The sequence below is a fragment of the Tetrahymena thermophila genome, assembly GCF_000189635.1.
Source record: "Tetrahymena thermophila SB210 genomic scaffold scf_8254431, whole genome shotgun sequence".
NCBI lineage: Eukaryota > Ciliophora > Oligohymenophorea > Hymenostomatida > Tetrahymenidae > Tetrahymena > Tetrahymena thermophila.
Window position 1 is genome coordinate 198,577 of NW_002476212.1, and position 25,769 is coordinate 224,345.

The following is a 25,769-nucleotide window of genomic DNA, read 5'->3' on the forward strand; positions in this document are numbered from 1 at the left end:
GTTAAGAGAAATAAATATACACAGAAGAAGATTAATTAAAATTATTTTATTAAATTTGTTAATTAAATTTGAAATGATCAAAGCTATATTTATTATTCAGTTTAATGTTATTGTTATTATTACTATAGCTGATTCTATTATTGTTATTATTATTATTGTTACAAAAGCTATTATTGTTATTGTTAAAATAGTTTTTACTAATTAAAAAAATTGTTATCATATCTTACAGACTATTTTAAAAAACTATTTCTCATATTAGATACCTTGCTTTTGATAAACTTTTCAAATGTAGGCTGATTATTTTCTATGTCATTGATATCTGTATCATCTGGCGTTTATTAAATTTAGTGAAAAGAATTATTGTATTTATAGTATAAAGGTTTTATTGCTGTAGATACTTTTGACACTTATGGAGAATTTCTACCACTATCAATAGGCTCTTCAATTAAATTTTTATGAGAATTTTACAAATTAATTTTAAAATCAAGCTCTTCGCTTTTTGGATTATCAACTATTTACTATTTATCCTTTTCTTTTAGTGTATCACTGCAAACTATTTCATTGTCATTTTATTAATTATTTAAAACTATCTCGTTATCATCATCCATATCGAAATCAATTATTATTTTTGCTGCTTTGCTTCCCTTCCTTTCTCTATTAAAAGCATCAAGAGTAGAGAATATAAAGTCATCTTTTCTAACTTCTTCTGCTTTAGATGAAGCTTAATCTTCGTTTTTTTCTGTAATCTTATTATAGCTATTTTTTTACAAGTTAACTGTAGGTTTTTCTGGCTCATTTGAGTATTATTTATTCATTTCTAGTTTTACTGCATCTAAATTAGTTTATTAATTCATTTAGTTACCTAAAATATATTAATATGTTTAATTATTAGTAAATTAATACATTTCGAGATTAAAGTTATATTAAATAAATATTTTTTGCTAAAGTGGATTTATTATGAAAAAAATAAACAAAATAATATAAATTACTTGTATAGTTACTTTAGGATTTATTGTTCTGATTGTTAGATGCAAAATAATTGTAAAAGGAATTCTCAAGGGATTAAAGATGCATTTGCTAATTTGCAGGCTCTTTCTCTTGATCTTTTATTTCTTAATAAACTTCATCTTAAAGGGATTTTACTAAATTATCCATCGACTCTTCAGTTTAGTCTATGGCAGTTTTGTCATTTAGAAATATATTTTTGCTTTCATCATTTGCATAATTTTTATTAAACTTAAGTTCTTAGATATCTTCACAGTGATTAGAAGAAAATGCTATGTTTGTACTTACTTATGAAGCGTGTTTATTAATAAAACCGACAGAATTCGGGTTTATGGTACTGTATTGATTATCTTATTGTTATTGTTAGTTTTATTAGCTACTTTGATTTGTGTATATTGTATTAGCATTTTAAATCTTTGGCTTGACTATATTTCCTCTTTAATATTTTTGTATTATCTAGCCATACTTTGCCTTACTCTAATTTTATTACTAATTTTGGCTGCTCAGCACAGGAGGAGGTGGTGGAGGCTAAGGGAAAAATTCTATCTTTTAGTTAAGCTAATTTTGATTTTTTATTCTTTTCTTTGTTGGTGTGTGAACCTAAGGTACAGGAGAGCTATCCCTGTTCAAAATAGGTGAGTGTATAGGATTTGCAGCATTTCTTTCAAAATTAATTTTATTTGTTGTTGGAATTAAATCACCAGTTTCTATTGATTTTAAATGTTAAATTTTCTCAATTGCATAAGATTGCTTATAAAAGTTTTATTTCTCTTTTTAAACTTAACTCTCTGGTCTATTTTCTGTTTGAGAAGCACACCTTTTTTAATCTTCAATAGAAATTGTGTTGTAGCCTTTATATCTCTATTCATCAGTAGGCTAAATTTTTATATTTTCTTATTTTTAAGGTACTGGTGCGTCAACAATATCTTATAGATTAAATTGATGATTTTCTTACTGGTTTATGATTATCATCTTTGATTACTCATTCTTACTTGTAAATTTTTGTCTGACTACAGATGACTACTCATCTCGGTGTTTACAACTCTAAAGTTAAAGATTATTTGTAAGAATTGCTTATTGTTGCTAATAATGGCTTGGGAAATTTTCTTTCTAGCTGTTAACTTTATTTTAAGTAATCGCATTCTATTGATTGTGAGAATTTTAAAATCTGCCTCTTCTTATTGATTACGATCTCGAATTAATTTTATTCTAAGTATTTTCATTGAGACTATCATTGTTATTTAATTATTGAATTTATTTATATAATTATGTATCATTTAACTAGTTTTTTCTATTAAAAGTTTTATTAGTGTTGGTATTTATAATTGGATTTGATTTATCATTTAAAGTTCCACATTTTTTATCATTATTTATTGTCGTTATCACAATTTTATTAGTTTTATCTTATTTACTTGTGGAACTTAGAGGCTGAGCATCTAAAGTCCTATTTGTATATGTTTTATCTGCAACACTCCCATTTATTCTAATTACATTTTTAGCTCTGTAAAGTGAGCTGGAAGGGTTTGTTGCTGAGTTATCTATTGTATTGTATGTGTCTTTTATTTGAGGAAGCTACCTTCTTGAAGGAGGTATTTAATTACTTGTCTGAGCTATTTAAGATGAATTTTATTAGCAAGTGGAGGGCAAACACCCAACAATACTATTTTATATTTGATTTGATTAAGCACCACTACCAGTTTGATTATTTTTGCTTCTAAAGTAGAATTTATTTGCATTTTAGCTTGAATAACAACTCTCATAAGATAAATTATTGTGATTACTATTAATGCAAATGTTATTTTATTGGTTTTAATTTAAACTGTAGAGACTTAAATTATTGTTACTTCCAAATCCGCTATTAGCACTTCCTCCAGATTAATTCAAATGAACAAAATTAATTGTGTTACTATTTTATTTTCTTTCCCTCAGGATACTTTGCTATCTTTATGTGGATTTAGCTTTCCTTTTATTATTTACATCTATTGTTTCATATTGAATCGAATGAACCTATTTTTTATTTTTTTGATAAATTTAAATTATAAAAAAATAAGAATTAACAATTTATTTTTTAGATTGTGAAAATTGATTTTGTTAACTTTGGAAGAATAAACTAAGAAAAATGACTACATCTTTTTAAGGTGACATTTATTTTTTTGTTAAATTTAATTTGTTCCCTAAATAAACTTGCTAGATCCTCTCTTAGCGTTCTTAATTGTTGTATATATTTACTTGAAAGATCTAGTTTTCGGGCTGATATTAATATATTGATGAGTTATTTTTATTGTTGTTATTCTAGATATTCTGCTACGAGTTATCTTACGAATTATTGTGCATATTTCGAATCGAATCATACTTGCACATAGAATTTTATTGGTTGGTTATTTTACCACCACTTCCATCCCTATCCTTAATATTATTCTAAATAATTACTTGTGAATTTTATCCATTAGTTGCTACGATGTTTCCAGATCCTCCTCCTTATGCACCACTCGCGAGCTATGATTCGTTCATAGATATTGATGACTTCTTCTTTATTTATCGTATGTTAAATATTTAATTTTGGTTAACAGTTTCTTAATTTGGATAAGCATTAACTTGACTATTATGTCTGTTTCCATTTAGTTTTTTGATAATTGAGCTATTTTACTATTGTAAAATGTTATTGAGCTACTCTCTCACAGCAATATTATTTTATTTTCCATTCGAATCCCCATAAATTTTATTAATCTTCTAGTCATCTGAGTTTTTATAATATCCTTCATTCGATAAATCACGAATAGCAGACCTATTATTGCTTTTATACTATGTATTTCCTTCCTCAATAGATATTTTATTTTTTGGAGTTTATTCTTTTTTATTTTGTGAGCTAAATCTGTAATTATTATTCCCATTTTATATATTTTAGCTGCTTGACTGAATCCCTAAACTATTTTAGTTATTTTAAATAGACTGCTTTTAGATAGATTGTTATTCAACGTAAATTCTTTAGTAAGGGGTTTTGTGACGATTCTAATTAACATTCTTTGTTGCATTTACATTTTTAGAAAAGTAATATATTTCATCTTAAGAATTAATTGGATTCTCTTGTGAGTTTAAGTAATCACTATCAATCAACTTCTTTGGAGACTTTTAGCTAATTCCCTAGTTATACTACTAAAAGCTAAGAACTGTATTTTCATTATAATTCTGATGTAAATTATCTGCTTTTTTGTCTAGAGAACCCTTTTAACTACTCGAAGCACCTAAAATTTAAGTTTAAAATAACATCTTAAATCATCATTTTGAATAATCTAATTACTTTGATTTTGGAGAACAAGTAGTCTATGCTGGTGATGAGGATTATTAGATTAAATACGGTTCTAACTTATATTGTTATCTGATATTGATACATAGCTACCCCCATTAATTGTATCACAATTATTATGATCATTAGCTGATTTTTATTTGTTCATAACTTTTGTATCAGTAAAAAACTTAATAGAGCTACTTAATGAAATATGGATTTCCTATTTCAAGGGTAATTTATAATTTCTTCTTCAATTATATTCTAATACCCTATTTTATATGCCTGTGCTTTATACTATTTTAGTAATATCAACTTAGCTAAATAAAATAGATGTAAATTTTTAATTAATATTTAGAAGTGTCAAGTAAATTATAATAACTAATTTGATGGATTTTAATTCAACCAAAAATTTTTTCGTTGAAATTTTTTTTCATTTTTACATCTCAAGCATTTGTTTGCTGCTAATCTAATATTTATCAGTTTATTTTTTCATTGTCAAATAAATTCGTTTAGATTTTTTTATAACAAACAAAATTACAAACAAACAGCTACTACTATTGTTGCATTGAACAAGGTTAGATTTATCAAGTATTAAATGATACACATTAAAATTTAACATCTCATATGTATATTTATTTCAAATAATTATCTTTGTTTTTTTAGAATATTAAAAGATTCTTTTCTTTAAATGTTCAAAAATTAAAATTATTTTATATTTTATCAAAAAAATTAAAAAAAAAGCATATTTCAGAAATAAACTATTATTATGTTTAAAATATAATAAGAAAATTTTAAAAAGTTAAAAAAATTTATATTTTAAAAACTAAATCTAAGCTACCAAAAAATAATAAGAAATAAAATATGTATGTATGTAGTATGTATGAGTTTCTTTATCAAAATAGGTTTTTGCTATTAGAAAGTAGATTTGAAAAATAATTATTTTGATATTTAATTAATAAATATATAGATTAAATTTACTATAAAAGTTCAATTAATAAACAACTATTTAATTAGAAATTTCTCAATTTTGCGAAAATAAATGCTAATATACCCTACGGGTTATCTATCTGACACCAATATTTATTGAAATATATTTTCAATAAGCAATTTTATTGAGAGAATTGATATAAATTATCTAGTAAAGCTTCTTAAATAATTATATAATATTTATTTTAATTGATCTGAAATTATATTATTTAATTTTAATAATATATTTAGTTTTAAATTTTATATTCATCATTTATTTATTAAGATTTGGATTTAGTTAAATCTGTGTTTTAATATCCTTACATCAAAAATTATTTATAAATCTTAATTAAAAAAATTAAATTAATTAATAAAAAATTGACAGATAATCAGAAATCGTAAAACTAGCAAAATAGATGCCTCCTCGTTCATTAAAGCAAGCTATGGAAGAAACTTTCTTAAAGATTTTTTAATAAAAATCATAAATAGAAATACTAAATTATATCAATGAATTATTCACAGCTTATTAAAAAACGAAAGATAAATATATAAACCTAAAAAAACATTTAGATGCAATGCAAAATAATTTTTTGATTGGCTAAGAAAACAAGGAAGCGCGTAGTCCTTATCTAGAAAAACAGATTAAATAATTTGTATCATATCTTGAAAGAAATAACTTTCTTAAGCATTTTGAATTGATTATTCAAGATAAAATAAATGTGGAGAATACCTTTAATTAAGAGAGTATAAAGAAATTTTTTGAAGAATAGAACTTAGATCCAACGATTATTGAAAAAGCTAAAAATGCAATAAATGAAAATAATTTTTCTAAAGAAAGAATAATGAAACAAATGAAGAAAGTTTTATCTGATGAAATCTATCAGAAATTTAAGAATCACATAAAAGATTTCAACAAAAGATAAGGTAAATCTTTATATTTTTATAAATTTGTGTTTATTATTTTTCTTTCAAAGAAAAGAAATAAAAGGCTATCAACTATAAATAAAAGTCTTAAAATAAAGCATCAATTTATGATTAATTAGATGATTCTGATACTCCACCTGAATAGAGAAATACGATTAGTTATAGTATTTCATTATCTGACTTATCGAGTGAATTAGTGTCCTTAAGTGATTCTTGCAGAAGCAAATGCTAAAATTAATAAAAGTCTTTGATAAAAATAAATCAAACAGTTGAAAATAGATAAGTGTCTATTTAGATTGATAACCTTCATGATGAAGATATGAGTGATAATTCATTAAATTCCGATTTTGAGATATCAAGCGATTCAGAAAATTGGGAATCTAATTAATCAAGTTTTAAAAACACAGATTAAAAGAAAACTTTACTAAATAGTCAGAATGTAAATCAATAACAAGGTTATTAAAAATAGTTTGAAGAGCAAGTAAATTTTTAAAATTCTTTTGAAAAATTATACATTTATTATTATAAATTAATAAGCCCATTTTGATTGACAAAGGTAACAATAGATTCTTGTTAAAAAAGCAAAAATAAGAAGAATCATAAAATTAAATTAGTGAGATAAAATAAACTCATAACTAAAAAGTAGCAGTAAGCTCCTACTCTTTCTAATAAAACAACTTTCTCCTTGAAAACGAAATAAGTAAGGTTTAAAAGAAGACGAAATTAAGTTAAGACTGCCTACTTGAAAAGAGTAAAAACTAGTAAATTCACTAAAATAAATATTTAAATTAATAAAGTTACTCTGGTTTTTTGGAAACACAATGTAATCGTATTATTTAATAATAATAGCAATAATAATAAAATATGAATAAATAAGAACTTCTAGATGAAAGTGAATCGATAGAGTATTCCTAAGATGAAAATTATAGTTTATCAAATGATTCAGATTCTAATAATTTAAGCTTTTAAAATTTAGTTGATCTAGATCAAAAACTAGATTATCATTTTATGGAAGTCAACTCAAACATGAATATAGAGAAAAATGATTTTTAATAATTGACAAAAATCAAATAAATGTTAATCTTGACATCTCAATAAAAATAAAATAGTAATAAAGAAATTATTAAACAGATTTAGAATGTAAATGACTAACTTAATTAATAAAAAAACTTAATCAATAATACTAGGGTTGACTTATAAAATTATAATATTTAAAAGTAATTACCTCTTTCTTAGTAAGCCTTTTAACCAGATTCATATTCAAAAACTAAATCTGTATTAATAGGGAATGAGATATTAGTAAACGCTCCCTAAATGGATAAAAATAAATATATGAAGGTTTAAAATTAATTTAATCAAATAAATGAAAACGTGAATAAAATGAATTAAAATTAAATAACCTAAGAATAAAAGACTATTTTTTAAAACTGTAAATCTGGAAGTGCTTTATTTAACACAACTTAAAATAAGATCAATTAATTTTATTAATAAAATAATCAAAAAGATAACTCTGAATTAATATTAAATTACAAAAAATAACTTTCTGCAAATATTAATAAATAACAACAAATTTGCTAAAAATAAGGCAGAAGTATAGAAAATAATAAAAGCTAAGAAAGTCCTCAAGATAAATAAGCTAATTTTTAAGAATAAAGGCTGGATAGTAATAGTAGTAGTAATAATAGGAGTAGATGTAGTAGCTTTGAAACTGAACTAGATACTTCATTTTGTAAATAAGATACAAGTTAAAGTATCACAAGTATCTCTCAAGAAGATTATAAAAAAAAAGAATTTATTTAAGCTGCATAAGAATAATCTAATTCTGATGGTATTGAAAATTTATTGAAAAAAGAACCGAAGGAAATAACAAAATTAGAAATAATAAAAAGTTTAGAATAAAGTTCTAAAAAATTTAATGTACCGAATTTAAAATAAAATAGTATCTAAGGACTCAATTAAATCTTATAAAATCTTTAAAGTAGTAATTTGATTAAAAAAAAAGAGTGATTTTATTAATTCATCCAGTCAACTTGATCTTAGATACATATGACATCCAAAAATTTAACTTAACAAAAAAAATAGCTAGAGATGAAACACTTGTAAATTAAAAATGAATAAAAATAATTATTAATTAAAATAATAATCAAATTTAAATAAAGTTATTTTTTATTTATTTTTATAAAATTTAAGTGAAATAGTGATTGAAATTTAATTTTCCAAATATTTTAGCTTTTTAACACTTAAATAAACAATTTTTAATTGCTCATTGATTGTGTATTGTTTATTCATTCGTTTGTTTGTTTGTTTTTTTTGTTTATTGATGACTTTATCATTACATCATATATTTATTATAATTTATACCTTTTAATAAATAACGCATTATTTATTTAACATATCACTTCAGGGCTTTTAAAAATTTTTAAACTATAATTATTTAATAATGCTGTTTTTTTTTATTTTTTAAAGATAAAAATAATTCTTTAATTATCGTTAGCTATATTTTTAAATTAATATCATTTTATTTTATATAAAATATTACAAAAATACATATTTATGAAAAGAATTTTGATTCATACATCAATAAAAATGATATTAAATAACATGGAATTGCTTTGTTAAATTTATTATAATGAATTAAATTAAGTTATGTTATTATTGTACATATTACTTTGAATTCTAAACCTTAAAATTTTACAAATAACTCAATAAATTAATTTAAATTTTTTTATACCCTTATTTAATTGATCTCTTTTCAAACTTTATTAGCATTTGCTTTACAGATGAAACTAGAAATTGGGGCAATGAAACTCTTGCAGATACTGATTGATATCTATTAATTGTTAACTAAATGAAGATAAATAAATTACTATTTCCAAGCAATTAATATCTATTAATCTGATTAAAAATCATATTTATGCAAATATTTACCTAAATATGATCAATTTTAAATTTGAATTTGACTAAATTTTCAATTTTTTTTAAACATCTCTAAAAGAATATTTATAATTGTTTATTAAATATATAATAGCATTTACTTAATTTACAAAATATTTGCTATCAAATAGTAATTAGAACATTTTATAAAGACTATATCTCTCGCTAGAACAGCAACAGCAATGACTTGATAGTTAGTGCTCATAATTTTTCTTTGAAAGCAATAAATTAAAAATTTTATCACTATTACTATGACCATGATATAAATAGTATATAAAATTTTGAAAAAGGGATTAATACATTAATAAATAGCACTTATATGCTTAGTAATGTCCAACTAATATAAAGTATTGTAATTCTTAAAATATCTATCATACACTATTATTAATGAAAATATTATCTTAAACTTATTCATATAGATTAGACATGAATAAGTAAGTAATCTTTTATTTAATACTTTAAAATTCTTAACTAAAAGGGGAATTTAATTATTATCAATTCCCAAACGGAAGGGGAAAGATAATTTTATAAATTCCTATTTAGTCTTTAAATCCGATAATGTTGCCTTTAGATGTATATCTCCTAGTTTAAATAAAATTTTTTCACAGATCTGAAGTATATGCGACTTTAAAAAAGTGAATTTATTCTTTAACTTCAATACAATAATGAAAGGAAAATCACTTAAAATGAGATATTTATTTTAATAGGAATTAAATTTTCATACATGGTTTTAATATAGATTATTTAATAAAAAGAATAAATTAAGAAAATAAAAATAAAACAGAGAGCTTCTCAGAGTTAAAGCTAATATTAAAATTAAAAATGAAAGAATAATTGATTTCTTTATAACCATTTTAGGGGGAACACTAATAATAAACCTATTCCAATGGGTAGTTGAATTTATTCTCAAATAAAAACTATTTGTAGCCTTTGATAAATACATCGAGGTAGATGTAGAGACCAATTTAAAACATAAATACTAACAATAGCTAAAACGCATCTAGCTGCTTTTATGTGGAGTAGTAAATGCCAATGTCTCCAAATTAGCAGTAGGAAATTTTTAAAATGTTCCAAATATCAATTGAACTCATAATAGAAGATTAAGACCTTAAAGATTATTAAAAATAATTTTTTTTTGAAAATTTTCTTAAATAGCCTAAGTCAAAAAAGAATTTACAGTTTTGTTGTTCGTATTAACAAACTATTGATAAAATAAGAGCTTGCTAAGATGATGAAAAGATTAAATTTGTGAATTATTTCAAGGATGAAAAATAAAAGTATAAGGAACTTATATTGTATTTAGAAGCTTATTAAGAAAAATGCAGTGCTTAATATAAATAATTCATAGAGAAGATTTTACCAAAGATTGAGCTAATCAAGTATGGAACTCTTGTAATTTTGGATATTCAAAAAAAGTACATTAAATTATATAACAACTTGAAAGACATTCGTAATAGAGAGAAAATTTTAGGTCCATAAAAAAAGAATCATAATTGCTGGCATTTAGACATAAGTAAACATAAACTTTATCACTTATTATAAACATAACATTATTACTTTAATATATAAAGAGGTCCGATAATTATTCCATAATATCAAATATATCAAAGCAAAGCAGGAACAGATTACTATAGAAGAGAATGGAAAAGCAGATTAAGAAACTTAGACAGATTATCAATTGAAATATTAAAATATATTAGATATTTTACTCTAATCAGAAGAAATAAAAATGCAAAAAGACGAATACTAAATAATTTCAATAATTTAAGAGCTTGACGCTTTCTGTTTTGGAGAAAAAATGCAAAATGTAGAAATTCCCATCAATTACTTAGAAGAAATTGATTAACATATTTAAAATTTTTTACTTAGTTTGTTGAAACAAGAAGGTGTACCTCAAATTATGGAAAGGATGAAAGAACTAGAAGTTACAAAAAAACTCATTTAGACTATATTTAATTTCTCAAAATGATTTAAATTAATAATATTTTTATGTGTTTGTAATTATTCGTTGATTCATTCATTCATACTGCCTATTTTCCATATAAGTTTTCATTGATTCGTATTTTTAAAATTCGTATTTCTAACTTTAAAAAATCAATCAATCATGTTTAATTGCTATTTGCCTAATAAGTTAAAGCAATAGTGGCTATTATCAAACCAACAATCAAAATAATTGATAATCATTCGTCACTATTTTATTAATGACTATGTAGTGTGACACTATTTTTTACTATTATTTTAATCCAACGAAAAATATATTTTCATTATAAAAAACTTCTGGTTTTATAGAATATTTTGGTATGAAATGTAGAGGGTAGGGTAGGGACATTATTATACAAGTTTAAAGAAGATTATAATCTTTTATTTAGAATCTGTTTTTTCCCAGCACAGCAATCAAGTTACATGAATACGTTATAGTTATTAAAAAAAATAGATAAACATATTTTCCCCTCTCTCATTACGTAATAAATAATTCAATATAGGATCAGTCTAGCTATGTCTCATAAAAAAGTAAAAATTTTTATTCTTTTATAATAGTTATAGCATCAGTCCTCTGCTTCGATTACGCAGTACTATTCCCTTGAAAAGGCTATATTCGTTCTAAAAAATAGCAGATTATCAAGGATAATACTCCCCACGGATAATTCTTTTCATATCGGTCGGGAAAATAATTGAATGTGGTTTTTGAGATAAAACACTTTTATTTAAAATCACTTTTTACTTGTCTAATTATATTATACTATCAGTTAACAAACAGTAAACACAAAACATTTAAAAGTACTTAAAATTTTTTTATTTATTCTGTAATCAAATATTTTTGAAATAATTTTAAGGTATTTATAAATTTTGTTTTTTTATTAGTATTTATTTGGATGAGAAAAAGTAAAAATTTTCTTCATTTCTTTTGAAAATGCACACTATAAAAGTTTATTTTTGAAGCAATAATAGGCAATTAAATGATTCTAAAAATACTTATAAATTATTTAAAAATAACATCTAAATGATGAATTTAGGTATGTAATTTTATATCTAAAATATTTTAATTTAAGCTTTCAGTTTAATAGTTAGTCTCTTTATATTTGCATATAGATTTTCAGAAAAATTTTAATGAATTATTTTTAGATTTCCAAATAAAAAAATAATTTTTTAAATGTTTAATAAAGCATATTTTACTTATCTAAATATTTATCAACAACAAAAATAACTGAGTAAGGTTGTATTCAACAATAATAATTTATGAAAATACATAAATATGTAAGTAAGTAGCTTCAAACTAAATAATTACTTTAATAAAAAAAAATTTAAACTGAGATCAGAAGAAGAAAAGATATATATAATTAACCAATTTCATAAAAGTATTCAACCAAGTTTTATTTATTAATTAATTTACAACACTTTAATACTTTTTATCGTTAACTACTTTACCTACTTTATTTATTTATAAAACCATGCAAATATATTTCTTTTAAACTCCCTTTTACAATATTTACTTATGAAAATAAAGATGCATTCTAGTAAGCATGACACTTCTTAACTTTTTAGAGAAGACTAAGAGTAGCCTTATTACAGTGAAAGTGATGGTGATGAATTAAACAAATAAGTCTAACTATAATAACAAGATGAAGTTTTAAATAGCTCTGAACAATCTAAACTTAAATCTATAACTGTATATCTAGGTAATAGATATGGTTAGGATTTAAACGCAAAAATTTTATGGATAAAAAATAAATTTGGAGATTTTAATATCTAAAAAAGATATTTTGAAAACCTAGATGAATTCTTTAATAATCTTGCTTTTCAATCCTAACTTAAAAGTTTTATCAGTAAAATGAGTAAAGAAAAAAGCGAAACAAGGTAATTTTATGAGAAGGTTTTTCTTCAGTATATAGAAAACTGCAATCATCTATCTGCTAAAGAAAAAGAAAATATAAAATAAGACACAAATGAAAAATACCATCACTTTAAATATGACAAGGAAGATTTTAAGCAACAATTAAAAGAAAAATATGAAAAGTTATATTAACTTGCAAAAAAATCATTCAAGGAAAAGAGACAACTCAAGCAAGGTACTTTTTTAATTTTAATTTAAAACACATTGATTTAATTACTTATTTTATAGGAACACAGAAGCAGCAGCCTACACAAGGAAATCAAAGTAAAAATATGAATTTTAATCATTCATATATCCACATAAATAACTCAAATCAGAAAAATATGAATCAAAATTTATCTGAGTATGATTACTAACAAAAAAAAATAAAGCTAGATGAAAAAATCTAAAGCAATAATAATACATAATAAATGAAAGAAAGGAATACTAGTACTGATTTAATGTAAAAAACTACTGAAAAACAGCAGATAATAGTCTTAAAAAGCGAATAGATAAAAAAGCTAGAGACAAAATTACAATCAATGACAGCTCTTAGAAAAAAATTACAAAATGAGTACAACAAAATTAAAAAATAGTGTATTGAATTATGTGAGTCTTTTAAATCTTTAGACACTGAGAATTTGGAGAATCTTAGAGTAACTTAGCTGAGCTTTGATAATGCTTTACATTAGTATTAACAAAAATATAAATAACCTCTTAACTTTTAGAAGCCACCATCGTATTAAAACAATCAAATTGCTTATTAATAGCAATATCCAATTCTTAAAAACTAATAAGCTTTCAAGCCTATTTGAAAAATCAATAAAAATTACTTTCATAACTGATTAGCTTACCGAATTACCTAACTAACTAAGATAATTGAATATTTTATGATCCTTATTTTATATTTCTGTTTGCAAAAGTTTAAATGATTGAATACATTTTAGTTTAAAAAATTTTAAATTGAAATAATTAAAATATTTTTAAATTATGGTAATCTATCTAATTAATGAATAATCGAGAGATCATTCATTAAATTTCAAAAGAAAAATCAACTAAAATTTAGAGTTTTAAATAAAATCCCTATTTATTTTAACCCTTTTCCTTTTGAGTCTTACTTTCTAATCCTTTTTATATTTGGTATTGAGGTTTTTCTTCCTCATTGTCTTTATTTATTCTAAAATCCAAATAGATTAAAGAGACTGGGGAATTAGGAGGAAATTGGGAAAATATTCTAAATTAAAAGAGGAAAGTAAAAAATTGTCCCCTTAGTAAATAAAATTCTCTGAATAATTTTAAAAAGAAAATAGTACTTATTGAGTAGACTGATATTGAGATTATAAAAGAACATAGAATAATTTTATAAAAATTTTGTAATCTTTCATTGTTATTTAATATCTAAATATTTTTTTATTGTATAGACTCAGTTTTTGAAATTATTCTCAACAAAGTTAAGGTTTTTTTGTTAATTTTATTCCATGGTGGTATTTATAGCCTGAAAGAAAATAAACTAAAATAATTGATAGATAGATAGATAGATAGATAGATAGATAGATAGATAGATAGATAGATAGATAGATAGATAGATAGATAGATAGATAGATAGATAGATAGATAGATAGATAGATAGATAGATAGATAGATAGATAGATAGATAGATAGATAGATAGATAAATAAATAAATAAATAAATAATAATTTAACAAAAAATATACAAATATATAGATTCTATTGATTAATATTATGATATCCATTAAATTCATTTTTTATGAGATAAAACTATTTTGGATTGAACAAGAATCAAAGATTGCCTAATTAGTTGAGGTCTGTCTATTCCAAATTTTAGATAAGTTCTAGAATGTTAGAATTTCTTTTAGAATTTTGAGTTAAGCTCTTTTTGTGGTAAAAAATAAAGTATCATAATTAAGTGAAATGTTATAAACTGATAAATAAATAAATAAACAATTTAAATAAGAGAATATTATTATAAATTAAATGATGACATATTCTTTTTAAATAATAATATGATTTGTTTGTAATAGATACTTGACTTCTTTTCCATACTTAGTAATCATCTGATATTTCTATTTTCTATATCTAAATAACTAACGGGTATGTATTTTAAATTTTTCTTAAATATTCTATATAATTTATTTGAAAACTCTAGAGTGAGTTTTTATAAAATCTTAGAATGGATGTAAAAGGTGGGGGGAAATATTTACTTGACTTAACTGAGGTATTCGCCTAATATTCCTTCCTCCTTTTAATGGATATATCCTAAAATTATAATATATTTTAATCATTTTAGATTTTTAGTGTTGTATGTAGCCTAATTTAATTTTATGAAACATATTTCAATTTATTTTGTTAATATATTGCTTTGTTTATTTTTAACTCAATAAATTATTCTTAAAAAATTAGAACGAGCAAAATTATTTGAAAACAATTTAATATTTTAGTAAAAAAAATAATAGTTATTGATTCCATAGTCTCCTAATATCTATCTCTGCTTATTTCTCTCAATTTGCTCTTTTATTTAATTTTTTATGTTTAAAAGTATTTAGTCATTATAAATTAAGTAAATGAATAAATAATAAAAAATTTAAAAAGTAAGGAGTTAAAAAGATCTAAAAAGATTAATATTTTCTTTAATTTTTTTGAGGTAATTCAAATAAATCTCTGCAATTAATCTATAAACAACATTGTTAAATTATTAACTATGGAAAAATTGAAGTAATAAATCGATGGATACAGTAGGAGAAATAGAGATATTTCTGGTTACAAAGATAAGGAAAGTGTAAAATAAATACTTAATCAATATTATCATACTTGCGAAAACCAAGTAAGTATATTCTTTGAAATTTTGAAGAAAAACGACCCTTCAATATTTTTGAACTTTAAAAAATGGATATCAAGTAAAATTGATGAAAATATTTTATTTATTTTTGTGATTTTTTGTATTTAAAGATTAAAAAAAAAAAGAAAAAATTCCAGAATATGCTGCAGGAAAATGTTTATCTTATGAATAAAACTAGGATAATGGTTTGACTTCATAAGAAGAATACAGCGATAGGCCAGGAATCTATGAACCATTTGGATTGAGGTAACAAAATTAAGACAAACAGCTAGCAAACAGCGAAAATTGCTCAGATAACTTATGCCTCGAATAGTAGTCTCATCTTGATAAACAAATAAACGAGCTTAAAAATCAAATCAAAGAGGAGCAAAATAAAATTGAAAATTTACTTGTGCAAATTGAATATTTGCCATAATTGTATGAAGATAAATTTGGCATGATGCTGGATAGTTCAAAAAACACTTTTGAATTAATTCTTAAATTTATGGAGTAGAAAATCAGTCAACTAGAGTAAGTGAGCTATATTGATTGACCGACCTACCTACCTATGATTTTTTTGAATTTTACTCAAAAATAAATAATATTTTATTATCTACTTGTTAAGAAATTACTTTGCTTTTAGGAATAAATAAATTACTATTTTTTTATTTCATTTATGGGGTAAGAAAAAATAGTGTGAGTGTATGTATTATGTATGCTCTTTACTTTTTTATGCTTTTGCTATTTAAAATACTGGATTTAATTAAATTAAATAAATTGTATCAATAATTTTTATAATTTATTAAATAATAAAAAAAATTTTCAAAAAATGATTTAAGAAGAAAGTTAAGAAGAAGAATATAAAGTAAACAGAGGTATACAATAAGTTAATAGTCTTGATAATAATCAAATCCCTTAACAAATTCTTCAAAGTCATAGGCCATCTAAAGAAACTGTTGGTGATGATACTAGACCATCCCAATACAGCTATTATACTAGTGACGACAGTTCTAGTGTAAACTCATAAAACAATGTGATTCCCAAATGCTATCAAGAAAGCTTTGAAAAAGAGCTTTAAGAATAGCTTCCCGAAAAAATATTAAATAATGCTAGTGCTAACATAAAAACTTAAATGTTTCTAGATAAGAATGATGTTAATAATTCTAATTTTAATGATCAAGAAAATAATAAAATATAAATACATGATTAACATGAAAACGATGGAAAGAGCAATCAAATTATCAAAGATAAAGATGATTAATTAATAAGTTAAATACGAAATGAAGCTGAAATCAAATAAAGTGAGAAAATATTTGAACATTCTTAGGAGTCATAAGGTTAAGGTTTACTTTTTATTTTAATAAAGTTATATTAAAAAATTTATTCTTTAATTTGAAATATTTTAGAGCTAAAAAAGAAATTAAAGCTTGATGAAAATAATTTTTCTGAAAAACCTTAAATTCATGACAACAGCAGTCTATAAAATTTTAATTAAAACTCAACCAAAAACAATTTAGATTGGCAAAGAAAAAGTTAAGAGATAGAAAATTACTATTAAAAAACTTTTAAAATTAATAACCCTCAACCCCAAAAAAACTATTTTTAAAAACAGCAAAACTCCTATAACATCTCAAAGAAACAGGTAAAATATCAATAAAAAATTGATGAGTTTGATCAATATCTTAATACAGTCTAAGACTTTTAAATTAATGCTTTGAACAAATTTAATGAGCGTTAGCAGTTTATTTAAGATAAGATCAAAGATTTTTCTAAAAAAAGCTATGAATTGATAAACAAAAGAAATATCCTCTTAAATCAAATCTACAATAAATAAGATGAATAACTTAATCGTTTAAACAAGCAAATGCTTCAATTGACTAAAATGAATCAGTAAATATATTCCTTTCAACACCTGTAATTGCAAGAACCTAATAATGTTTATTAATCTTATCAAAAAGAATAATAGTAACTAAGACAAAATTAAAAATTACCTATTGTTGAAAGAGAAAGTATAAATTAACAAAATTAATCTCGCTTCAATTCTCAAACTATTAATTCAATACCTGGTTAAATGCTGCATTAAAGAGCGTTTTCTCAGTCAGACCCTATAAACATTTATTCTCATCAAATCCAGAAGAAGTGAAATATAAGGTTTGATGAAATGAAAATAATACTTTATTAAAAATGTTTAAATTTTAATTTTATTTGAAAGTTGAGTTTGCATGTAAATTTTATTTTTGGTATTTTTCAAGCAAAAAATAAAACAAATTTGAAAAAAAAATATTTGCGTGCAAAATTAAATTTTCAGTTTTTTTTTATTCATCATCTATTTATAATTTTAAATTGAAATTCTTATTCTTTTTGATGTAAAATACATATTCGTAAGAAAGACCTACCCTCTACTAAAAATATCAGATGATTCTTTTCAGCTGAATTGTTGTTATTTATATTTGAAATAATTAATTTATACAGAAAAAAAAATAAAAATTAAAAAATAAAAAAGAAAAATGAACTACAATTAATAAAACTATTAATATCCTTATCTATCACAGTAAGATATAAGTAAAAAAAAATGAAATAAATAAATAGATCTTATTTAATTAATATCTTTATCTGTTGAATAATTCATAATTAATTTTATTTAATTTATTAGAGAGAGAAGAATAAGGTATAATCCAACCAAAGTAAAGCAATAATCTAAGAAAAATTGAAATTTAAAAATATTTTTAAAACCCTTGAATTAAAACTAGCTAGCAATATAATTTCCCTCCTCAAATGTATTCAGGAAATTATCAAATACATTATGAATCACAGTCAAAATGGTAAACATCTTAAAACAGATAAGGTACATTAAGCTATAAAGTTTGTTAATACTTACCAGTTGTTAAAGATGAGAAGTAAAGAAAAGAATTCTAGGAAATTTTTTTAGATATCCTTCAAAGGGTCAGCAGCGAGAAGGATTTTTATAAATAACTGTATCGAGAAAATAAAAATCTTGCCAGCAGATACTACAAATGGAGAAGAAGATGTGCTTACTTTTTTGTTTTTTATAATTTGTTAAAACAACAAATTTTAAATGAAAAAGCAAAATTTCACATATATTTTATTGCTTACTCAAACAAAATAAAATAATTTAAAAAGAATGAAATATTATTAAAAAATATAAGCTAAAATTTTATTTATATCCTTCTCTCCTTACTTTTAATTCATAAATTTGACTAATTATTAATAAATGGAATATTTTATTTATTTAATTAATTTATAAATTTAGAGAGAATTAATGTTAAAAAAGCCAAGCATCTAATTGAAATAGACTCTTTAACAAATGAACAATCTCAGGACTAATAAGATATAATTTAACCTAATCAAAATGAAATTAAAAATTTTGAATCATCTACAAACTATGACCATCAATCATATAGCATTAACAGATTTAATGAAGAGATGTCTTACTAATATACAAGTAATATGTAATCTAGACAAAATTGTTATTCAACACAGCAAGTTGAGCACAATATTAAAGTTGATTTAAGCAGTATAGATTCCAATAAATCTGAATAAATAGATTTACTTTTAAAGAAAATAGAAGATTAAAACTCTAATTTAGCTGATTTTACATAGGGCTATATCTTAAATATACGTTAAACGTATCAAACCTTAAATGATGTCATCAAGAGAATCAACCACAAGAATAAATAATTAAAAGAACTTTGAAATTTACTTAGCTGATTGTATTTTCACTAAATATTTTGTGGCATTCAATAGTTTTTAAATTTCATTTTCTGTCTAATTTATCTCTTGATTAGATAAATAATCAATTTGATTTTTTATTTTTTATCAGGTTTATGTAAAAGTTATTTTTTATATGAGGAATATAGAAAACCAAAATAAAGAAAAAACTTTAAATTTATTCATATAAAAAAATTTGAAGTGTTTCAGCAAATTTAAAGGAAAATTCTTTTAATTTTTGAAATGAAAATATTTATATTTATTAATTGTTATATTTGATTTTAATACTTTAGAATTTATAATATTTACTGTGGTTTATATTTCCTGTCAAAATGTAGAAATTAGTTTATAGATTTTATAAATTTGCTTAAAAATTTTACCAATTATTTATTCTCAAATAGAACAACAAAATTTTTATATCACCGAAGCGCAAAATAACATTATTTTTATTTTTAATATTTAATGTATACAAAATAAAATAAAAAATTTGAAAAAGTCATCAAATTTGATCACTTTTCAATATATACAAATTCTCAACTTTGTATGTATTTTTATTCATAAAAACTATCATAATATTAACTTAGTTGTTATGTTTTATTTTTGAACAAACACCTCTTGCATAAGCAAATTAGATTTTGACTCAATTTTTATTTATGAGAAAAAATAAATATTCATTAAAAAACATTACAGATTTATCTTTAAATAATGCCACCTGAAATTAATTTCTGACTTTTAAAATAGGAATCATTATAAGTCTTAAGAATTTATACTATACATAAATAACATAGATTGCAGACTCTATGAAATGAATTAATATCCTGTTACTCCTTCATGTGTATCAAAACTATGTGGTCAGTTGTAGCAAGAAGGTAAAGTCTCTAACTCATATAGCAATTTTGGGAGAAATCAAATGGAAGAATGATATAAAGATAATTTAGTTAGTGCATTTAAAAATGAAATTGGTTTATCATAAAGAAAGACAATAATGAATCATTATTGAAGAGATTTATCCAAACTCATATTCTAATTTAATAATTAAAAAGGTTTTAGATAATAAAAAAATGAAATCTTAAAAATTCTAAAGTAAAATTACATTGACTGATCTCTAAAAAGAAACTAGAGTATTATATTTGGATGAAGAAAAGAATATGGATTTAAAATGGAATTAAATATGGTTCTCAGACCAATCACATATTGTTACTAAAACAACAAAATACAAATATTTTTGGTCAACTCAAGAAGAAAAGTCTGAAAACTAGAGTTAAATATTTAATGAAAAAGCATTAATCCTTTAAGATTCTCAACATTTGGCATAATAGGTATGATGGCCTAAAAAACTTATTTAGTAGTACTTAAAAGTAATAGAAGAATTACTTTTAAAAGAGTAGGAATTGCTAATGGTTCTAAAATACTTATGTCTGTAAAAAATTGCTCTAAAAATCTGATATTGCAGTTATCAAAAATCCGAGAATAAAGGAACTACAGTAATTTTAAATATTTAAGAGTTTTAATTAAATTAAAGAGATTAATTCTATTCTACTTTTTACAATTTTAAGTTTTAAATATTAATTTGATAATGATTTAATAAATAAATAACTAAAATATGTCCAAAATTCCATAAATAAACTAATTATTGAATTTTTTACATAATTATGAGACTATCCAAAATAATTATTTGCAAAGATTGCTAAACTATTTTGGGTCTTAAAATAAATAGACTAGTGAGAATATGTGGAAAAGTAAACAAATTTTAAAGTAAAATAGTGAAAAAATATTTTATAGAAGAATATTTTTAAAAATATATTTATAAATATTTATATAAGCACCTAGTTTAAGCAATTTAATTATAATAAAATATGCAAAAAATAAAATTTGAATAAATTAAAAAGAAAGTTACAAAGCAATCTTAAAGAGTAAAATGGATAGATAATGTAATTAATAAAATTAATCCTAAAATCAAACTTCTGAAACAAAAAAGAATATTTCATAAGAGATTGAAGATTATTCAGAAGATATTAGTAGAATAAGTAGTAGTGAAGAAGATCAAGGTCATTTAACAAAAAAAAAATAAAAAAGCTGTGGATCAAGACCTAAAAGCTAAGACCTACTAAAAAAGTATGAAGATGACATAATATTCTTAAAAAGATCTTTGTGCTGTAGATTTTAAAAAGATAATAAGCAAACAAATATAGAATGGATTAAGCAATAAATAGATTAAGTTAATAAAACATAAAAATTAGAGCCAAGATTTGAAATTTTATCAAAAACATTTGATACAGAGGATTAGATTTTTGAATATTTAAATTAATCTTGTAAAAAACTCTTTGTTTAATTTTTTGTTCATATAGACAATAACTTATAAAATTCGCAATAATTATACTAAAAATTAAAGGAATCTCTAGCCAAGAGTAAGGATAGAAAGAAAGAAGATGAACACAATGTGATTAATCATTTTAAAATTTTATTTGAGAAATACCATTATGATTTTTAGGAGTTCAAAAATGCATTTAGAAAATAGTTTCCAGACTTGTACTAAATTGCAAGAAACGAAAGTTATCAGATAAACACAAAAACTTAAATGAAAAACATCCAAGATAAATCTACTAAACTTAAAACTTATTTAGATAGATAAAAATCCGATCCTAATTGTCGCTACAAAGATGATATATACTCTTAAAATAAATAATAAAATAACATTTTCAATAAATTAACAAAAGAAAGATAATTATCTTATTAAGCCTAGCCATAAAAAAAACAAAAAAAAATAAATTAAGAATTTGATACTTCCTTTTCTGCAAATAAAAGTAATTAATAAGATGACTTTATTGAATAGAATGAGTATTTTGATGAAATTAGTAAAATAAATAATTTTAATTATCACTCTCGAAATGAGTACTCAAAAATTCAATATTCAAATGAAAGAGATGAAATAAGTGAGTAGGATTCCTAGGAAACTAAAAGGAATTAGCAATAAGAAGATTAAAGTAATCAGGATTATGGATTTATTAATAATTATCAAATTAATTAAGCTGAATAAAATTCTAATAATTTCGAAAAATATTAAAAGTATTAAGCTAATTAGGAAAATTAATCTTAGCTTCAAAACAAATATTAACTATAAAATTAAAATCTAGATAATACCTATCAAAATTAATAGTTAAATAATTAAAGAGAAAATTTTGTGGATATTGATTAAGAAATTGAGCATAAAGATATCATAATTAATTAGTTCTCTAATTCTAGCATAAATAGAATCCTAAAAAATATTCCTGAAATACTAAGCTAAACAGAAATTCCAAATGAAAGTAATACTTAAAATGAGCAAAATTATTAAAACAAAGAATTTTAAACATGCTAGTGCCTAGAATTTCGTTAACAACTTGTAAAACAGTTAGAGAGCAATCTAAGTTTTTTATAAAAAACAAGCAAAATATTAAAAGAGCAGCTAAATTAAATAAAAATTAGCCAAGAAAAAAATTACATAAAGCTTTGCTCTCAACAAAACATTTAATAGGCATTAAATAGCTAAGTGTTATAGTATGATGATCAAATATTTAGATTGCAAAATAATATCATTGAAAGACAAAATTAAAAAAATACTAACAAATTTTACTCATAAAAGAATTTACTAAATAACTAATGATAAAAATAAATTTGTAACCTTATAATCAATAAATTTAACAACAGAGGATATATTACAGTAAATGAATAAAATTAATCAGAAAGTTTTTCAAAGGTTAAAATTAACTCGATCAGTCGGGACTTGAATCAATAAATAAAATAAAATCAAATTAATTCAAAATAAATAAATTTAAATTTCCAAAATGCTCCTCCTTTGATATTGAAATGTTAATTGAATTTCTTATTTTTATAAATTAGTAAAACATTTTGTAATTATTTTTTAATTTTTTAGCTTTAATTAATAAGTAAAAATATTAAACATGTTTCTTCTTCTTTTTATTTTTAAACGAGAAATTTAAAATTACACATTTCAAAATATCAATTTCTGAATGAACAGAAAAATTCTTATTTATAAAAACTGTACGATTAAATTTGTTATAAAATATCAGAAATCATTGCTTTCTTATACACAAAAATGAGTGAATATAACAATTTCTTATGGGGATGGTGAGTATATAAGTACAGCTAAAAAATCATTAAATCAAAAAAGATTTTTGCTTTTAAACCAAAATAAAGTTTTATTAAATTATATACACTCAATACAATAACTCTAAATTTATATTTTTCAATAATTTTTTTGAAATGAGAAATTGATTATAATATAAAATACAAAAATTATTTAATTAATTAATCATATCAATCAATCAATCAATAAATCTTTGAGAAATTGTAAGATAAAAAATTTTCAGAAAATTTATCTGATATGGTAAAAGAAATTTTTAGTAACAAGTAACAATATAGAGTGATTGTTTATAAATATAAAAGAAGTAAGGATTTTGAATAAGGTTATAATTATTTAAGTATAATTTAATAATTGAATATATTTTTATGTTAAATATAAAATCTTTTTTTGAAAATTAATTCAAATTGAAATATAGTTTTAGTTAGTTTTTTGATGAAATAGGAATCTAATATCTAAAAACTTTAGTTGATTTGATGTATTCTTTTTGTTTTTCACGAGAAACGATGTAATATATCAGATTAGTATCTTAAATTGATATTAGGGTGGACGATTGAATAGGGAATAAATTTTGAGAATAAATATTTTTGTTTAAACAGAATTTACTACCATTAATTAATTTTTCTTTTTTTCTATTTTTTAACACATTAAATCATTCATTCATTCATTGACAATATTCAATATAATAAAACCAGGCTCCTAAGAGAAGACATTTTTCACGAAAAGATATGCCAGGGTTATTAAGATCAATTTTTACTTCATCCCACTTGCCTTTGAAGCAAGATAAACCTATGCAAGTTTGTAAATGATAGCAATCAGATCTGCTCATGGTTGAGCTTGATATTACATCAGTTTTATTTTTTAAAAGTAAAATATCGGCTTCATTTCCACAACAAGGAATATTATTTGTTAAAAAACACTCACAACAACCATTCAAACAATCTGTATTTTTCTTTAATTCATAAAAGTATTCTTCATCTTTAGGAGTAATTATCAAATCTATAAACTAATTGCAAAAAGTTTTACAAAATATTGAGGGAGACTTTCTTCTGAACTACCCTAAAAGTTAGTCATTGAAATAAACGGTACCTTTACCATCATAGACTTCAATACGAAGAGCTTCATGCTCAAAAGATATCCCCTCAGGTTAAGATTTATATGAACAAAAAAACTGTTTAACGCATCTAAACGCAGTAGAAATACAATTATCTGAACGATAAATGACATTAGATTCAAATTATTTTGATAAATACTTTATATTATATTTCAAGCTGGTATTACAACTAAAACAAGGATGCAGTCTCATAAATTCGAATACACTAGTTTCCTTTAAAAATTTAGCACACTATCCCTCTAAAGTGTCCTTATCAGATCTCAATGAAAAGGTTTAACTTTTAGTTCTAATTTTGGTGACTGGACTCTAAAGTTCTGTATCCATATAATGAATAGGAGCCAAAGGACTAGGATGAAATGATGGGCTGTCAGAGAGGTGTTATGGTCTTTTTTTAGGAATTTAATTTTAATTAGCATATTATCTACTTATGAAACTAGTTCTAGGAGGAAAAGAAAATTAACTTTATGTAAAAATAGTTTATTAATATCCTGTAGTAGGCATAACGTATGGAGAATTCATCGCTAACTAATTAAGCAAAGCTGAGTTTAACTAAGCAGTATTATGCATTTATATTTTTCAATTTTTATTTTTTATCTAATTTTTAATTAAGTACTAAATAATTTTTTTTTACTAAAATTTTGTTTTCCTTAACTCTATATAGGTATAATGCATTGTAATGCGTTACAGAATGCCTCATTAAAATATCATGTTTTTAAATTGATAATTTTCTTAACAAATCAATATAATAATATGTTTGTTTGTTTTTCTATTTTTTTTATTTTTATTAGAAATTAGATTTCTGATAATAAATATAATTCAATTTCTCAATCACTATTCAAAAGATTATTTTATGAAAAACTTAAGGGACAATTATGTAAGCAATCTATGTTTCTTGTTTGAGTTTTTATTTCATAGATATAAAATAAATCAGGCAACAATTATTTAAATTAGATTAGCAAACAGC

At 22.4% G+C, this 25,769-nt stretch overlaps 12 protein-coding genes across 12 annotated transcripts; 9 read left to right on the forward strand and 3 right to left on the reverse strand. All coding sequences in view use genetic code 6, as the record gives it.

The window, feature by feature from the left end:
- Window positions 1-77: 77 nt before the first annotated feature.
- TTHERM_00312500 (hypothetical protein) lies at window positions 78-4,457 on the reverse strand (the record flags this gene model as incomplete). The annotated part of the gene is made up of 4 exons (XM_001033431.2): window positions 78-862; window positions 990-3,012; window positions 3,133-4,247; window positions 4,304-4,457. The coding sequence occupies 4 exons, from the start codon at window positions 4,455-4,457 to the stop codon at window positions 78-80; spliced, it is 4,077 nt and encodes a 1,358-aa protein (XP_001033431.2).
- A 1,129-nt stretch (window positions 4,458-5,586) lies between these two features.
- TTHERM_00312510 (hypothetical protein) lies at window positions 5,587-8,188 on the forward strand (the record flags this gene model as incomplete). The annotated part of the gene is made up of 3 exons (XM_001033432.2): window positions 5,587-6,181; window positions 6,232-6,662; window positions 6,719-8,188. Exons 1-3 carry the CDS (start codon window positions 5,674-5,676, stop codon window positions 8,186-8,188), a joined length of 2,409 nt encoding a protein of 802 aa, XP_001033432.2. The 5' UTR covers window positions 5,587-5,673.
- Window positions 8,189-9,937: 1,749 nt separating this feature from the next.
- On the forward strand, window positions 9,938-11,084 carry TTHERM_00312520 (hypothetical protein; the record flags this gene model as incomplete). Its single annotated transcript, XM_001033433.4, has 2 exons — window positions 9,938-10,628; window positions 10,687-11,084. 2 exons carry the CDS (start codon window positions 9,938-9,940, stop codon window positions 11,082-11,084), a joined length of 1,089 nt encoding a protein of 362 aa, XP_001033433.4.
- Window positions 11,085-11,415: 331 nt separating this feature from the next.
- Window positions 11,416-12,110, forward strand: TTHERM_000312529 (transmembrane protein, putative; the record flags this gene model as incomplete). Its single annotated transcript, XM_012799728.1, has 2 exons — window positions 11,416-11,893; window positions 11,978-12,110. The coding sequence occupies one exon, from the start codon at window positions 11,416-11,418 to the stop codon at window positions 11,698-11,700; it is 285 nt and encodes a 94-aa protein (XP_012655182.1). The 3' UTR covers window positions 11,701-11,893; window positions 11,978-12,110.
- A 510-nt stretch (window positions 12,111-12,620) lies between these two features.
- Window positions 12,621-13,801, forward strand: TTHERM_00312530 (hypothetical protein; the record flags this gene model as incomplete). The annotated part of the gene is made up of 2 exons (XM_001033434.4): window positions 12,621-13,182; window positions 13,236-13,801. 2 exons carry the CDS (start codon window positions 12,621-12,623, stop codon window positions 13,799-13,801), a joined length of 1,128 nt encoding a protein of 375 aa, XP_001033434.4.
- Window positions 13,802-14,744: 943 nt separating this feature from the next.
- TTHERM_000312549 (transmembrane protein, putative) lies at window positions 14,745-15,553 on the reverse strand (the record flags this gene model as incomplete). The annotated part of the gene is made up of 2 exons (XM_012799729.1): window positions 14,745-14,878; window positions 15,208-15,553. 2 exons carry the CDS (start codon window positions 15,551-15,553, stop codon window positions 14,745-14,747), a joined length of 480 nt encoding a protein of 159 aa, XP_012655183.1.
- Window positions 15,554-15,704: 151 nt separating this feature from the next.
- On the forward strand, window positions 15,705-16,374 carry TTHERM_00312550 (hypothetical protein; the record flags this gene model as incomplete). The annotated part of the gene is made up of 2 exons (XM_001033436.1): window positions 15,705-15,900; window positions 15,953-16,374. The coding sequence occupies 2 exons, from the start codon at window positions 15,705-15,707 to the stop codon at window positions 16,372-16,374; spliced, it is 618 nt and encodes a 205-aa protein (XP_001033436.1).
- Window positions 16,375-16,536: 162 nt separating this feature from the next.
- On the forward strand, window positions 16,537-17,964 carry TTHERM_00312560 (hypothetical protein; the record flags this gene model as incomplete). Its single annotated transcript, XM_001033437.2, has 2 exons — window positions 16,537-17,164; window positions 17,228-17,964. The coding sequence occupies 2 exons, from the start codon at window positions 16,537-16,539 to the stop codon at window positions 17,962-17,964; spliced, it is 1,365 nt and encodes a 454-aa protein (XP_001033437.2).
- Window positions 17,965-18,226: 262 nt separating this feature from the next.
- On the forward strand, window positions 18,227-19,535 carry TTHERM_000312579 (hypothetical protein; the record flags this gene model as incomplete). Its single annotated transcript, XM_012799730.1, has 4 exons — window positions 18,227-18,383; window positions 18,475-18,505; window positions 18,572-18,849; window positions 19,093-19,535. The coding sequence occupies exons 1-4, from the start codon at window positions 18,329-18,331 to the stop codon at window positions 19,533-19,535; spliced, it is 807 nt and encodes a 268-aa protein (XP_012655184.1). The 5' UTR covers window positions 18,227-18,328.
- A 1,076-nt stretch (window positions 19,536-20,611) lies between these two features.
- TTHERM_00312580 (hypothetical protein) lies at window positions 20,612-20,875 on the forward strand (the record flags this gene model as incomplete). Its single annotated transcript, XM_001033439.1, has 1 exon — window positions 20,612-20,875. The coding sequence occupies one exon, from the start codon at window positions 20,612-20,614 to the stop codon at window positions 20,873-20,875; it is 264 nt and encodes an 87-aa protein (XP_001033439.1).
- Window positions 20,876-21,468: 593 nt separating this feature from the next.
- Window positions 21,469-23,193, forward strand: TTHERM_00312590 (hypothetical protein; the record flags this gene model as incomplete). The annotated part of the gene is made up of 1 exon (XM_001033440.2): window positions 21,469-23,193. One exon carries the CDS (start codon window positions 21,469-21,471, stop codon window positions 23,191-23,193), a length of 1,725 nt encoding a protein of 574 aa, XP_001033440.2.
- A 1,162-nt stretch (window positions 23,194-24,355) lies between these two features.
- On the reverse strand, window positions 24,356-25,372 carry TTHERM_00312600 (hypothetical protein; the record flags this gene model as incomplete). The annotated part of the gene is made up of 1 exon (XM_001033441.1): window positions 24,356-25,372. The coding sequence occupies one exon, from the start codon at window positions 25,370-25,372 to the stop codon at window positions 24,356-24,358; it is 1,017 nt and encodes a 338-aa protein (XP_001033441.1).
- Between the last annotated feature and the right edge of the window lie 397 nt (window positions 25,373-25,769).